Consider the following 16,590-nt stretch of genomic DNA (forward strand, 5'->3'; position numbering starts at 1 on the left):
GGAGAAGAGATTCGGGAGCTCAGTGAGAAAAGCAGAGAGCAGGCAAGGTCGGGGGATGAGCAGTGGGAGGTTTAAACTAGCAGTTAGCTTGTAGTTGGGGCTAAATCGCACCCACTATTAGAGGCAGGGGAACTTGTGCAGTGGAAGAGAGGAGATTGGGAGAGAAGGGGCAGCGGGTGGCCAAGGATAGAGCTACACAGTGGGGAGTTTCCAGCCCAGGAGCCATTGTAAGATTAGGATCACAGGTCACACACACACACACCCAAAGGGTCTTGGAAGTTGCAAGGCATTTTATTAAAGCAGCGGAAGTTCAAATATATTCAACACAGGTGTTCTCCCGCAGCTCAGGGCCTCCGCAGGTTGGGCAATAAAAGAGTGGGAGTGTACTACTACCACTTCCGCTGGGCATGGAATTTGCTACAGATGATATTAGCAGCTACATATTTCATCAGCTCATATCACATTCTTAAACCTGCTATTTAACACTGCTGTTAATTCTTTTGATTGGGTTTATGCTTGCTTTAGAAATGCAGACCGAACAATGTCCGAATAGGTCAAAAAGTATTCGCCTGATTGTACTGTCACCAATGATGTGAGATAATGCAGTGTTCCTTTTGAGTTGTGTGCCCGCAGACATGCTTACCAGGCACGTTTCTAAACCCACCGGTGATGGTAAGAGGCCCTCTTCAAATTAAGCCACAATACTGTAGATTTCCATTCAAATCACCAGAACAACACTTGTGTGTATATATCTCAAGACATGGCTTGAACAGATTAGATGTCAGGGCAACACAGATACCGACTGACAGACTGGCAAAATGGGTGAGGTATGGAGGGACCATAAAAATAAAACATAGAAAAGGGGAAAACAGAGATCAGGGGGAGACTGGTCACCATTCTGCAGCCAATAAATTTTCTCTGCCCAGAGGAACACGTGGAGATGTTGCATGTTGCAACAAACTATTTGTGTGAGAATGAAGCACAGGAAAGGGCTGAGAATGTTCAGTGGTTGGAATGTTTACGTACATTTAAATTGGTGTTTGCATGATGTCTCTCCATTAACACCAGGCTAACTTCCTGAAGTTCAAAGTGACATCGGGCTAAAAGCAGATGCCAGCAACTTGGGTGAACCCTTTAGCATTTTACGCTATTTTCACGTGAAAGTAAAAGCCAGAGAAATTCTTCGCAGGTGGGAGGGGCAGGAAGCGGGCACATTAAGGCCGGCTGGCTTTCGCTGCTCCCGAACGTATAGAAGATGGCACTCTTTGGGAAATGTAGGAATCATTAGTTTCAACACACAACATTCTCTGAAATTACATTTAATGTTTTACAAAACCATCCAATCTGAGGAGTCGTTTTGATCTCAAGTTATTTCTTACAATTCACGGTTTCTCACACATCTTGGATTTACTCTAGCAAGTACACCCCCCCCCACCCCCCAACCGCTCATTCCCCATCTCCCTGCTATCTCGATCTTGAATATACTCAACGACTCCGTATCCACAGCTCTCGGGGGCAGAGAATTCCATAGATTCACAAACCTCTGAGTGAAGAAATTCCGAAATGGCTAACCCTTTATCCTGAGACTGACTCTCCAGCCAGGGGGAACAGCGTCTCGAGCCCCCGAGTACTCGACTCTCCAGCCAGGGGGGAGAACAGCCTCTCGAGCCCCTAGTACAGGACTCTCCAGCCAGGGGGGGAGAACAGCCTCTCGAGCCCCCGAGTACTGGACTCTCCAGCCAGGGGGAACAGCCTCTCGAGCCCCCGAGTACTGGACTCTCCAGCCAGGGGGAACAGCCTCTCGAGCCCCCTAGTACTGGACTCTCCAGCCAGGGGGAACAGCCTCTCGAGCCCCTCGTACTGGACTCTCCAGCCAGGGGGAACAGCGTCTCGAGCCTCTCGTACTCGACTCTCCAGCCAGGGGGAACAGCGTCTCGAGCCTCTCGTACTCGACTCTCCAGCCAGGGGGAACAGCCTCTCGAGCCCCCGAGTACTGGACTCTCCAGCCAGGGGGGGAACAGCCTCTCGGACCCCCGAGTACTGGACTCTCCAGCCAGGGGGGGAACAGCCTCTCGGGCCCTCTAAAGAATGTTATACTTGGCCTGACTCACACAGCCAGGGGTGTTTTAAGCTTCTGAACCTGCCCTGACTGAGCATGGCGTCTTGTGCTGCATCATTCCGGGTAACTTGTGACTTTAAATCTCACATTTAACTTCCAGGCACCCGGGGGACACCCAGAGGGGACTGGGTAACGTCTGACACTGTCTCTGGAGCGATGGCTTTGAGCGACTCGACCACATCATCCTGAGAAACCGCTCGGCTCTTGGGGGCCCCTCCCCCCCCCCACGCCCATCAACCAGGAAACCGCTTGGGAGAACTTCGGGGGTAGAGAAAGCGTGGAGCCCTCGGCAGCCGAGGATGCCGGGAGAGAGGAGAGGCGAGCTCGGCATGGCGTCTGTGCTCAGGGAGTGCTGCTCCTATCGCACCTTGAAGCGGCGGCTGCCCATCCTGGCCTGGCTGCCCCTGTATTCGGTGCAGTGGCTGCGAATGGATCTGTTGGCGGGGGTAACTGTGGGGCTTACTGTGGTGCCTCAGGCCCTCGCCTATGCTGAAATAGCTGGCCTTCCGGTTCAGGTAGGCGCGACTGATTGCTGATCCAGGCTCGCACTGTGCTCAGGAAAATGCTTCAGGGTTTAACACTTTTTAAAAAAAAAATTTTTAAAAAAATGGTTTAGTCGCTACTCAGCAATAAACACAGAAAGTGCTGGAAACACTGAGCAGCTCAGGCGGCATCTGTGAAGAGAGAAACACAGTTAACGTTGAACCTTTCATCAGAAGTTAGTGTCAGTCGTGGCTCAGTGGGCAGCACTTTCGCCTCGGAGTCAGAAGGTTGTGGGTTCGAGTCCCACTCCAGGGACATGAGCACCAAAAATCCAGGCCGACACTCCCAGTGCAGTGCTGAGGGAGTGCTGCACTGTCGGAGGTGCCGTCTTTCAGATGAGACGTTAAACCGAGGCCCCGTCTGCCCCCTCAGGTGGACGTAAAATATCTCGTGCCGCTATTTCGAAGAAGAGCAGGGGAGTTATCCCCGGTGTCCTGGCCAATATTTATCCCTCAATCAACATCACCAAAAAACAGATTATCTGGTGGTTTGTGGAAGCTTGCTGCGCACTCCCTCAGCACTGCACTAGAGCGGGACTTGAACCCACAACCTTCTGACTCGGAGGCGAGAGTGCTGCCCACTGAGCCACAGTGACATTTCCTACATTACAACCGTGACCACATTTCAAAAGGCGGTAAAGCGCTTTGGGACATCCTAAAGTCGTGAAAGGCGCTATATAAATGCAAGTCTTCCTTTCTTTATCACCCAGCAAATGTTACGCAATGGCCGTGTAATTGCGGTCGGAGGCTTCCTGCGGGCGATGCCTCCCGCCCAGATATTATTTTACGAAAGTATCTGCCGGTCCCGGAGGAGCGTATACCCAGCGTATGGTCCCACGCCTCCCAGGAACGTAAGTGTAACCTGGGATCACGTGAGCCCGGACCACCAATGAGCATGGAGTATTTTTATTGATGATGATGGGGGCTCTGTTTGAACCGAACTCCTATTACTATCAATGAGAATACCACCCAAAACACAACACCATAAATAAAAACACCACATATTTAAAATTAATTGAAATTGAATGAACTGTTTTAGACACGAGATTTTTATAATATGGGTTAAAATAAACTTGCCTTAATGGACATTGTCACTAAATTTTAATAAAATTTAATTTTTCTATCTTTTTAAAACTCTTACAATGGTAACAGTAGGCTCTGTCTGCTTTTGCTGGGCTGGAGTGGGGATGCGTGCGATCTGTCGGATCACAAATGCTGGTTCTCGGCACACGCACGTCGTGCGCCTAAACGCGGCACTTGCGGAGGCCCCCTTTCGGGCGTGCACAGATCGTACCCGCCCGGAGGCGCCGCAATTAACGGCCCTTTTGTTATCGATGCAAAGCCGTGGGGGGGGAGAAAGACCGTCACTGGCCTGGAGCCTGAACACTCTATCTGCCCTCTGACCCTCGACCTTTTCCGAGTGGCTGCAGTTACCGGCTATTGTCCAACTCCAGCAGGAGCCTTGGGGACTTGCCCGCGAGGGCTGCCACACAGAAAGTGGCAGACATCGCAGTGTGGTGAGCAGGCCCGGGCAACAAAACACTGGAGATGTACAGCAGCCCCATCTCGCCCGAAGGAGAGAAGGATGGTTCGGGTTTCAGGGTCCGAACTCCTCGGGGCGGGGGTGGGGGTCGGTGGGGGGGCGGGGGAAGGTAAATGCATGTTTTGTTGCGCTATCTAAAAGTTCTGCCTATCCTCTTCTTTTTTTTTTGGTTGTTTAATTGTTTTAAGGCAATAGATTTCTGTTGGGCAAGGCTATTAAGGGCAGATGGAGTTGAGATACGGATCAGCCACGGTCTAATTGAATGGTGGAACAGGCTCGAGGGGCTGAATGGCCTCCCCATGTTCCCAAGACAAAACTGACGGCCCTTCTCCGTTCTTGTCCTTGCTGTTTCACCAGGCAATTTTACTTCTAAGGGATATTTGATGGGTTTGTTGTATTCTTGTCTCTCTCTAATCCCTGTTTCTGCTCCAGTACGGGCTCTATTCCTCGTTTGTGGGCTGCTTTGTCTACTGCCTGCTCGGCACCTCGAAAGACATTACGTTGGGTCCGACAGCGATCATGTCCCTCCTCGTCTCCTCGTACGCACATCACGACCCCGTGTACGCAGTACTCCTGGCTTTCCTCTGTGGCTGCATTCAGCTGGCAATGGGCATCCTGCACCTCGGTAAGTGCATCTCTCCCGATGAATATATCTATCCAATCAATGGCTGTCCATTGATCTCTCTCTGGGAGGGGTGGGGGTTAGTGTCTGTCAACCAGCTGTGCCACCTCACCAATCCTGTGCCATTGGGGGGGCATGGAGTACAGAGAGGGGGTTTCCACGCCAGGTGTTAGACTCGGAAGTCAACCACAGGCGAGTCCCCTGCTCCCCTGGCGGATTTGCAGTTGGCTCGATTGCAGCACTGACTGTGCTGTGATAGCAGGGATTTGTCAGCCGTGGCTCAGTGGGCAGCTCTCTGCTCTGACTCCGAAGGCTGTGGGTTCGAGTGCCACTCCACAGACCTCCGCACAAAATCCAGGCTGACCCTCCAGTGCAGTGCTGAGGGGAGTGCCGCACTGTCGGAGGTGCCGTCTTTTGGGTGACTTATTAAACCGAGGCCCCTCGGGTGGACGTAAAAGGTCCAAGTGGCACTATTTTTAAGAAGAGCAGGGGAGTTATCCCCGGTGTCCTGGCCAATGTTTATCCCTCAACCAACATCACTAAAAACAGATGATATGGGTCATTATCACATTGCTGTTTGTGGGAGCTTGCTGTGCGCAAATTGTCAACAGTGACTACACTTCAGCGGTTCACCATTGACTGTAAAGTGCTTTGGGACATTCTGAAGGTGTGAAAGGCACTACATAAATGAAAGTCAGTCTTTTACCTTGTTGTATTTGCGTCTCTCCGCCCTCGGCTGGAGTTATGTAGCAGGGATGCCAGCACCCTCCGTCAGTCCTTTACTCACGGGCCCAGGCAGCCAATGATGGCCCTCAATCCGACCATGGGCCGGGCGCTGTTGCCCCATCCATCCATTGGGGGGAGGGGGAAGGAAAGAGGCTGGGGAGGTTAGCCAGGGTCCCCAGTGAGGAATGGGGACCCTGGCTAACCTCCCCAGCCTTTTTCCTTCTCTCTTCCCCCTCCCCCGGTAACTCAGGCCCATTGTAGTGCTGACACTCCCCCTGCCTTTCCTCGGGTATATCCCTAATGCACCCTATGAGCTTAGTCTTGTTGACAAACTCCAGTGTTAAACTGAAGCAGAGCTGGTGTTTTTTTAATTTAAAAGTTTTTTATCGAAGAAATTCAAATGGAATGCCTTTTACACTTTAACATTTATCCAATCAATGCCAGCATAGTGAAGAAATAAAAAACACACGACTTCATGCTAGAATACAACTGAAAATAAGCAGACTTTTAATGCTTCTATCTTATAAAGACTCTGCAATACACACATTCAAAGATCCTTCAGTAACATCCTTTAAGAACTAAAATACAAAATGAAAACAAAACTGATTGTGTAAATCAGCTGCTTGAGAACAGCAACAGCAAAATCCACATCCCAGCACAGACCTTACTACTAACTCACGAGGGGGGAGGGGCTAGTTGCATGAGAAACATTGTCTGAAGACTGGATCCCATACTCCAGCCAGTTTGCTACTAACCATCCTACAATTAATATTTTCCTCAACCCCAAGGAAATATGGTTTCTACCCTCCAAAACTGGCTAGGGAAATTGTGACAATGAGCCATATGGCTAAATTAAAGCCAGTCATTATTTGTTTAGGATTATAACATGCAATAGATTCCTCGATCATGTATATTTTCCTCCCCCACAGCCCCCAAGCTAATTGAAAAGCTTTAACCACTAAATAAAGTGGCTGCACCTTTTCCTCACTGCAGCAAGGTGTCTGACTGACTGCTTACCAAGTTCATTAATGACTCTGTTACAAGTCAAGCACACAGTGCTTTTGATGAGAGGAGATAACACTTTCAGCATTTCATTACTCATCCCCAACCTTAACCAGTTTCTTGTTCAACGGATTGGCCAGGGGCTGCTGGAGGCAACACATGATGAGCTTGAGAGCAGTTCTTCCATCAGGTAACAACATTCCTTTACAAACGCTGCAACTATATATGAGGAGGCATGTGGAGAATTGGGGGAAGGAGAAGCGAGGAGAGAGAGAATGTGGCAGTGAGAGCATATAAAATATTCTATATTTAAGCAAGTCAAAATACCAAGAAAAACTTGTGCTTCAATTGATGCAAAATTATCACAGTCCAAACTGTCCCAGATGATCAAAATTTTAATAGTCCATTCAGGTATGCAGTCAATCAATTAAGTACTTGTCAAACAAAGAAGAAAAAAAAGACATTAGTGTCAGACTGTCATATAATAAGTTAAAAATTAAAGTTGCAAGACAGGTAGGTTGAGTTTCTCTGTTTTCCCCACCTGCCATTCTTGGGTTTCACCAAGCATCTTCCCAACTGATCTTTGATCAGATGTCTTCTGGCTTCACTTGGAGTCAGTTCTAGGTGACAAGTGAGTGCGATGCGGTCAACTTCGCCATGGGTTGAAACCACCACCAGGCATCAGAAAGTCAGTGTGCAAACACAAAAACCTCTTGCGTCTTTGTGCAGCAAGGGTCTTTGGCTCTGCAGTCGGAAAACTGGTAGCTGCTCCAAAAAAAAATACCAGCAGCTGGGAAGTGTGATAGAATAACCTAGATTGATTGGTCCTCTCCTCCATAGAACTTACGCTATAAATCAATCATTTCAAGCTCCCACTGCACAATTCAGTCATAAGCCCGTGGAATTGTTGGAGGGAGAGTAGCTTAATGTTTTCTCGGGTCGGTCCAGATCAAGGTGTTCAGGCAAGATGGTAAAATAATTCCGATCCATCTGTAAATGGCTTTGACTGTTTGACTTGATGGATTGATTTGATTGGTTTATTCCTAGGTTTCCTGGTTGATTTCATTTCCTACCCTGTAATAAAAGGATTCACCTCCTCCGCTGCTCTGACCATTGGCTTTGGGCAGGTGAAGGTAAGAAGGGGCTGGGTGAAGAGCCACTAATGCTGACTTGTGTTTCTGGGCACGGCAGGGTTGATATTTCAGTGTGCACCCCCACCCTACCTCCCCTGGTTGCGGGGTTTGATGATGTCACCTGTAGTGTTCCAGCTGTTTGAAGGCTGATGCACTGGGGGAGGGGAGGAATTAACCAGGAAATGTGGTGTTTTTGGGAGGGGATGTGTCCCAGATCCACCCATTTTGAACACATCAACACCCGGATCATAGAATCAGAGAAATTTACGGCACAGAAGGAGGCTGTTCGGCCCATCGTGCCCATGCCAGAAAACAAGAGGCTATCCAGCCTAATCCCACTTTCCAGCTCTTGGTCCGTAGTCCTGCAGGTTACGGCACTTCAAGCGCACATCCAAGTACTTTTAAATGCGATGAGGGTTTCTGCCTCTACCACCCTTTCAGGAAGTGAGTTCCAGACCTCCACGTATTTCTATATTTTCTCTTTATTAAAAAAAGAAAGCTACAATGACAACCAGACCATTAATTGGAGAAAGTACTTGTTTCATACACACACCTCTCCCATTAAAAGGAGAGAATTATTTATGATGTCGAAGTCTCTCTGGTGTTTGCCCCAACTCTGTAGGGTGTGGTGGTGACCTGGTCACTGATTGGCCCTTGCTTTTCCCAGTTCCCCTCACCCCCAAATCAGATTGGAACACCCTGTCGCCTCCCCTCACTCCATCCAGCAAAGCAGAATCAAATCTTGCTCTCTCAACATAAGGTCTAGGAGCAGGAGTAGGCCATTCGACCCCTCGAGCCTGCTCCGCCATTCAATAAGACCATGGCTGATCTGATCTTGGCTTCAACTCCACTTCCCCGCCCGTTCCCCACAACCCTTGGCTCTGTTGAGGGGGTCTCCAAACCCAATCTTTGGCCAGGTTCTGGGATACAGAGTCGGAGGGGTCAAAGTTCCCATCATCAGAGCTCCTCCCACCTCGGGTGATGCTCGTGGACCCTGTGAAACGTTGTAATTCCGTTTGATATCCTTAAAGGGATGAAGAGCTTTGTTGGGCAAAAATGCCAATGGGATTCCAGAGGATTAAATGACTTTCCCATGAGAACAGGTCTCAAAGGGGATGCAAGGGCTCTGGTGCAGGCACCAGACGGATGACTTGATGCGCTCAATGACCCTTCTTTAATCTCTGCACTTAGTAATTGCCCTAATGGCAGAGAGAGTCCATTCTCTGGCCTGCAGCCCCACGCAGGTGATCTTAAACTGCAGCATAATATGGTGTAAAGGAACGCAGCCTCCTTTATCCCGACTAATTACACTTCTAATGCACGAAGCACTTGATCTGTGAATCCAGTTAGGGAAACCCAATTACCAGCTGTAATGTATGCACCTGTGAGTATGCTCACGGGTTTGTAGAGCTGTTGTGTGTTCCCCTCCCCTTTTTATAGGGGGCACTTGAAAAAAATAGGATTTAATGCCCAAAAAAAACCAAACAAAAATACACAAAAAAAACCAAAAAACACAAAAAAGGGCCTCGAGAAATGTTTGGAGTGTCCCCCAGATCGGGGGGGCACTTGATTTAATGTTTATTTTGTCTCCCTCAAAAAGAGTTGTAGAGCTGTTGTGTCCCCCTCCCCTTTTATAGGGCGAACTTGTAAATTATGGTTTTACTGCCCAAAAAAACCCCCACAAAAATCACCAAAAAAACAACAAAAAAAAGAGGGCACGTGAAAAGTCTTTGGAGTGTCCCCCATATCGGGGGGCACTTGGATTAATTTATTATTTTTTTCCCCAAAAGAGTTGTAGAGCTGTTGTTACGTTCGCGCCAGGGTGTCCCTGGAGATGGAGCACGCGGTGTCCACCGGTACGCTCGCGGCCTTCCGCGAGAGGTGGGCGCCGGAGGGAGTGGAGTGCATCATCACCCCCGGCAACCAAATTTTAATTTGATTTTATATGTTTTAAAGTTTAACTGGTTTATTGTGCTGGGTTTTAGTGTCCCCTCCCCTTTTAGCCAGCGGGCACTTGTATAATTTGTGGTTTTAGTGCCCAAAAAACCCCCCAAAAAGGGCACTTGAAAACTGTTTGGTGTGTTTCCCGGCCCCCACCCCCCCTTAATAAGGGGGCACTTGATTTAACGTTTATTTTTGTCTTGCAACAAAAATAGTTGTAGAGCTATTGTTACGTTCACGCCAGGGTGTTCCTGGGGATGGAGCACGCGGTGTCCACCAGTACGCTCGCAGCCTTCCGCGAGAGGTGGGCGCCCGAGGGAACAGAAGTTTTATTTGATTTGGCAAGGTTCCCAGTAGATTTGGAAATATGTAGGTTCTAGTGCCCTTGCTAAAAGGGGGCATTTGATTTAAAGTTCTATCGAAAATAGTTGTAAAGCTGCTGCATTGTGAGTGGCTTAGCCAGTCACGTGATGTTCACAAGGCTCAATAAAACCCCAGCCAGTTGGGTCTAGGTCATCCACGATGAGGTATGCAGTTGTGAGCCTAGTGGATGAACTGGTAATATGTAATGTGATAAACATTTGTTAATAAACCAATTGGTTCTTAATAGCTGTGTGTTGCTATGAATTCTTAAGCAAAGAACACATGAAGCAAATAGATTACACCCGCCAAATGGGAAGTTAACTCTGTTGGAGAAGGGCGATTGGGCATTACGGTGAACACAGAGCTCACTCCTTGATATGGCAACGGGATTATTAGACGAGCAAAGGCCAAGGTCCATCTAGTTCACCTACTGGGAGTCACATGGTCCAACGATGATGGAGTTGACTAATCAGAGTGATCAATCTCGATCAATGAATCTACAACAGATCCAGACGTGAGGCGAGAAAAACCTCCAGTGGTGGAGAACTTTGGGAACCATAGGTCCAAAGTAACGTTTGTCCCACGTGTGCTACACTTATCACACGTCATGTCTCAAATTATTCATGTTCTGAATTGTACAAACATCGTTATCTTATTCCACAATACGTTCCCGAGGTGGATAATTAAAAATGTACCCTGAGGTAACTTTCCATGATCTCATTGTATGGTGGAGCAGGCTCGAGGGGCCACAGGGCCGACTCCTGCTATTTCTTATGTTCTTGTGTTTCCGATTCTCTGGGGCCAGTAGAGGGGGAAGTTATCCTTATCCTTGAGGAATCGGGGAAATTTATTCCGGGGGTGTCTTCAGCTCGGCACCCGATCCGGCGTACGGGGCCCGTTCGGGATCGAGGCCGCTGGTTCCACAGGGTTTGGGGAGGTCACGAAGCAAAAGGTGAAGGGTCGAGCCAGTTCCTCCTCGCATTACTTGGTCTGACGCTGGCTCTGTTCAGTTGGACGGTCTCCGGGGGCAACGGGGGTCAGTGTGGGAGCTTGCTGTGCTGAGTTCGAAAGGTGCCGGGTATTTGAGTCTGACATTCTCTCTTTGTCGTTTGATCTAGAACATTCTTGGCCTCCATGACATTCCCCGCCAATTCTTCCTTGAGGTCTACTACACTTTCTACAATATTGGAGACAGCAGGTCAGTGTTCCTGATTTACTAATGGGTGTCGCTCTGAGGGCTCAGTGCTGCATAGGCCGAGAAGGCCCAGGGTCAATCCCGGGCCTGTCCTGAGTGCACAGACGAGGAGGAGTTGGGTGTTACCATTGATCGCAGCACCCCTGAGCTAGGCAGTGGGGGAAAGAAACGGTCTCGAGTTCCTGCTCCTGATTGCTGGAAAGAACTTGCATTTCTATAGCAACTTTCACCATCTCAGGATGTCCCAAAGCGCTTTACAGCCAATGAAGTACTTTTGAGATGTAGTCACTGCTGTAATGTGGGAAAACAGAGAGAAACACAAAATCCAGGCTGACACACACAGTGCAGTGCTGAGGGAGTGCTGCACTGTCAGAGGTGTCATCTTTCGGATGAGACATTAAACCGAGGCCCTGTCTGCTCTCTCAGGTGGACGTAAAAGATCCCATGGCACTATTTTGAAGAAGAGCAGGGGAGTTATCCCCGGTGTCCTGGGCCAATATTTATCCTTCAATCAACATTACAAAAAAAAAAAATTATCTGGTCATTATCACATTGCTGTTTGTGGGAGCTTGCTGTGCGCAAATTGACTGCTGCGCTTCCCGCATTACAACCGTGACTGCACTCAAAGTACTTCACTGGCTATAAAGCGCTTTGGGACGTCCTGAAGTTGTGCAAGGCGCTATATAAATGCAAGTCTTTCTTTAATACTAAATGTTGCTTTCAGATTAAGTAATTAAAGGGTTCGGGGGAGAGTTCGAGGTGGGGTTCGGTGGAGGGGAGGATGTGAGGGGAGAGGTGGGGTTCGGGGGAGGATGTGAGGGGAGGGGAGAGGTGGGGTTCGGAGGAGGTGGTGTTCGGGGGGAGGGGAGGAGGTGGTGTTCGGGGGGGGGGGAGGGGAGGAGGTGGTGTTCGGGGGGAGGGGAGGAGGTGGTGTTCGGGGGGAGGGGAGGAGGTGGTGTTCGGGGGGAGGGGAGGAGGTGGTGTTCGGGGGGAAGGGAGGAGGTGGTGTTCGGGGGGGGGGGGGGAGGTGGTGTTCGGGGGGGGGGGGGAGGTGGTGTTCGGGGGGGGGGGGAGGAGGTGGTGTTCGGGGGGGGGGGGGAGGAGGTGGTGTTCGGGGGGGGGGGAGGAGGTGGTGTTCGGGGGGGAGGAGGTGGTGTTCGGGGGGGGGGGGGGAGGAGGTGGTGTTCGGGGGGGGGGGGGAGGTGGTGTTCGGGGGGGGGGGGAGGAGGTGGTGTTCGGGGGGGGGGGGGAGGAGGTGGTGTTCGGGGGGGGGGGGAGGAGGTGGTGTTCGGGGGGGGGGGGAGGAGGTGGGTTCGGGGGGGGGGGAGGAGGTGGTGTTTGGGGGGGGGGGGGAGGAGGTGGTGTTTGGGGGGGGGGGGGAGGATGTGGTGTTCGGGGGGGGGGGAGGATGTGGTGTTTGGGGGGGGGGAGGAGGTGGTGTTTGGGGGGGGGGGGGAGGAGGGTGGTGTTCGGGGGGGGGGAGGATGTGGTGTTTGGTGTTTGGGGGGGGGGGAGGAGGTGGTGTTTGGGGGGGGGGGGAGGAGGTGGTGTTTGGGGGGGGGGGGAGGAGGTGGTGTTTGGGGGGGGGGGGGAGGAGGTGGTGTTTGGGGGGGGGGGGGAGGAGGTGGTGTTTGGGGGGGGGGGGGAGGAGGTGGTGTTTGGGGGGGGGGGGAGGAGGTGGTGTTTGGGGGGGGGGGGAGGAGGTGGTGTTTGGGGGGGGGGGAGGAGGTGGTGTTTGGGGGGGGGGGGGAGGAGGTGGTGTTTGGGGGGGGGGGGAGGAGGTGGGTTCGGGGGAGGGGATGGGGGGGGAAGAGGTGGGTTCGGGGGAGGGGATGGGGGGGGAAGAGGTGGGTTCGGGGGAGGGGATGGGGGGGGGAAGAGGTGGGTTCGGGGGAGGGGAGGAGGTGGTGTTCGGGAGGAGGGGGGGTTCGGGAGGATGTGGGGGGGGGAGAGGTGGGTTCGGGGGAGGGGAAGAGGTGGGGTTGCGGGGGGGGAAGTGCTGTCTGAAGGAGATGTTCAAAGTTACAATACTGTTTGAGAACAAATGGTGAAACTATATCAGCTGGTTGAATCTGGGCCATGGACTCAGGATCACTTGTCCAAGCGCCATGGGGAGTTTGAAGAATTGAGCAGATTCCCACGCGTGTGAGTGAGCCGTCACTGCGATGAGGAAATGAGATGAGGGGGGCAGGGCAGTGAGAGAGGGGCGATCGCGGTGCTCTGGGGCTAGTACTGGCTGAATGGGCTGAGCGCTCTGCTCCTGTGTTGTTGCATGTGGTTCTTCACCGCCCCTCTCTCCTTCCCCCCCCCTCCCCCGCCCCCGCCCCCGCCGTGTCCAGGGTCGGTGACCTCGTGCTGGGTTTGCTCTGCCTCTCGCTGCTCGTGCTGTTGAAGATGATGAAGGGCCAGCTTCCGGAAAAGTCCGACAGGCTGCCGCTCCTGAACCGGGTGTGTTACACCATCGTCAGCTTCACCACAACAGGTCCGTGAGTCTCGGCGTCCCGTCATTATTTCCCCCCCCCCCCCCCCCACCCCCCCGAACGGGGCAGCAGGGCGGGAGGCGTTAGCGGGAGCCCCTCGTGGCAGGGTGTCACGGGGAACCTTCACATCAACTCTGTGGGGTCGCGTGTAAATCTGGGCTGGTGTGGACACTCTGACTGTTGGGGGGAATGGGGGGGGAGATGTGGAAATGGGGGGGGGGGGGGTGGGGAGTTGCCCATTCACACACCAGTCACTGCACCTGGTTTAAGGAGCAGCTGCCTCAATGAACCCACTGTTGTACAAACAAACGGGGCAAGGGGAGCTGGCCCGTGTTCTGCGGTAGTGCTGGCCAATATGTCAGCCACATGTGGCAAGTCGGGGTGTGGCTAGTTGCATTTTTGATTCGTAAATTAAAAAAAAAAAATATGAATACCTGGCATTGTCGGCCATGTGATCTCAATACCCGTATTCACATGACATCTGCCTGTGAACTTTAACCTTTTTGTGCATTTGTTGGGTCTCCGGGAACTGACGCTGCTCCTAGTGACTCATGAGGAATAGTCCCAGCACGTGCGGTTCACAGCTGGGGTAGGGGGGGGTGGGGGAGAGGGAGAGACACAAACTGGGGAGAGGGAGATCATGTCGCCTGTGACTTGCGCTGTTGTACAATGTTTTCTGTTCTGGGACTCGGGAGCTTTGGTGCTTATCCCTGAAGACTGAGCCTCACCTCCCTGAACCTTGGCTCCAGTGGTGGGATGTGGGAGTCAGTGAATTGGATTAGCGTTGGCTTTGGTTTAATTTATTATTTTTGTAACTTGCTGTGTGTTGGTAAAAAGTCATAAAATTGTACGGAACCTTCAGCTCGAAGTTACTTATATTGATGATTTTGTTGCATCAGTCCCATTTAATTTGGAGTTTGTCATTTGCAGTCGATGCTGTAGAAACATAACGGGAGTAGTTTACATTGAAACATTTCTGATCTTTAAAACTTTGTTTTTTTTTTGAGTTCTTCAATTTATAACTTATGATTCATCTCAGTATAAAACAAAGTTAAATATTTTATTCGTGGTCTTGGTGATATTAAGAGACTGAGGTAATTACTGCAACATTTACAAATCGTGATGAAACATCACATGAGCAGTGTCACGTGATCGAATGCCATGTGGTCAAATGTCACATGATCAAATCTCCAGGAATACGTCAAGCCGGAGTTGGCAATCCGAGTTTGTTGGTCCAAAAGAAAGCCAAGTGTGTGAGCGTTTTTTTGTTTGCTGTGAGTGCTTTGCTCCTTGTTCACTGGAGCGTGGTTGATGTTTGCTAAGTAGGTGTACATGAGTGCACATTTACCTGTATTGTGTGCAGTGTTTCCGACTGAGATTGGTGCGTGTGACTAAATGGGTGTTGCCGTGCCCACAATGATGGCAAGTCAGCAATTCCCATTGCACAACAGGGCTCTATTGCAGCCAGCCTCCCTCCGAAAGAGGAACAGAAACCAGCCAGATGTGCTGTCCCACCCCCCCGGGCGTTCTCCAGCATAGCCAGCTCTCTCCAGGCACCAGCGGCGATCAGAAGGGCTACACACTTGGGTGTTTTCTGTACATGGTCTTTATTTTCCGTGCCCCAATCATCCTTAAACTTCACTAAAATCCCACTATGTCGGTGTGCGGTGCGAGTCTTGTGTTTTTTGGTTTAGTTATTGAATAAAATCGCGGTGGCTGTTTCGAGGAAGGTTTATTTTGGGGGTTGTTCAAAAGTGGGTTCAGGAATCTGTGGGAGGTCAGAATGTTGGTGGGAGGGTCGGGCAGGTGGGGAAAGTGTTATGTTCCAGGATGTTCTGACAATGACTCCACGAGGCAGTGTGTTGTGCTTGAACTGTAGTCCTTTATTCATAACTCCAGAGTGAGGATCACACCTGGTGGGCCTGCCTTTTATACTAGGCCAGGCACACCTGTACAGGTAACCTACGAGTCTCCCACTGCTGTGCCCTCTGGTGGCACACCTTGTGATAGTACCAATAGTAGCCACGTAGTATCCATGACAAAAAGGATGTGTGCGTGTGTGGTTTTCAATCCCCCTGTATGTGGGTCTGTGACACCTGAGGCTCCCTCAACAACTGCAGTGTCATGGTTCATCGGTCATTGAAAGTTGGCATACAGTTACAGCAGGCGGTGAAGAAGGCAAATGGTATGTTGGCCTTCATAGCTAGGGGATTTGAGTATAGGAGCAGGGAGGTCTTACCGCAGTTGTACAGGGCCTTGGTGAGGCCTCACCTGGAATATTGTGTTCAGTTTTGGTCTCCTAATCTGAGGAAGGACGTTCTTGCTATTGAGGGAGTACAGCGAAGGTTCACCAGACTGATTCCCGGGATGGCAGGACTGACATATGAGGAGAGACTGGATCAACTGGGCCTTTATACACTGGCGTTTAGAAGGATGAGAGGGGATCTCATAGAAACATATAAGAATCTGATGGGACGGGTAGAATGTTCCCGATGTTGGGGAAGTCCAGAACCAGGGGACACAGCCTTAGGATAAGGGGTAGGCCATTTAGGACTGGGATGAGGAGAAACTTCTTCACTCAGAGTTGTTAACCTGTGGAATTCCCTGCTGCAGAGTGTTGTTGATGCCAGTTCATTGGATATATTCAAGAGGGAGTTAGATGTGGCCCTTATGGCTAAAGGGATCAAGGGGTATGGAGAGAAAGCAGGAAAGGGGTACTGAGGGAATGATCAGCCATGATCTTATCAAATGGTGGTGCAGGCTCGAAGGGCCAAATGGTGTACTCCTGCACCTATTTTCTATGTTTCTATGGACGGGAGGACCGAGTGGGCAGGGACTGTGAAACCTGAAGCAGTGTTTTGTTGGCAGGTCAAGTTCCGGGAAGAATGAAAGGCGGGTGGGGAAGAGAAGGGGGTTTTAACCAC

The 16,590-nt window shown here is 50.8% G+C and overlaps 1 protein-coding gene across 4 annotated transcripts in view; it reads left to right on the forward strand.

Moving 5' to 3' along the window:
• Nucleotides 1-16,590, forward strand: part of slc26a11 (solute carrier family 26 member 11) — a 39,213-nt gene that overhangs the window by 4,766 nt on the left and 17,857 nt on the right. For 2 of the 4 annotated variants that reach the window (XM_070857838.1, XM_070857839.1), the window contains exons 2-6: nucleotides 2,220-2,634; nucleotides 4,637-4,829; nucleotides 7,602-7,687; nucleotides 11,110-11,189; nucleotides 13,526-13,668. In XM_070857838.1, coding sequence (XP_070713939.1) covers nucleotides 2,419-2,634; nucleotides 4,637-4,829; nucleotides 7,602-7,687; nucleotides 11,110-11,189; nucleotides 13,526-13,668 — 718 coding nt within the window. In that variant the 5' untranslated portion in view covers nucleotides 2,220-2,418. Of the gene's footprint in view, nucleotides 1-2,219; nucleotides 2,635-3,480; nucleotides 3,513-4,636; nucleotides 4,830-7,601; nucleotides 7,688-11,109; nucleotides 11,190-13,525; nucleotides 13,669-16,590 lie in introns of those variants that run through there. The other 2 variants (XM_070857840.1, XM_070857841.1) reach the window with 2 other exon arrangements.

This window comes from Pristiophorus japonicus, chromosome 16 (assembly GCF_044704955.1).
Source record: "Pristiophorus japonicus isolate sPriJap1 chromosome 16, sPriJap1.hap1, whole genome shotgun sequence".
NCBI lineage: Eukaryota > Metazoa > Chordata > Chondrichthyes > Pristiophoridae > Pristiophorus > Pristiophorus japonicus.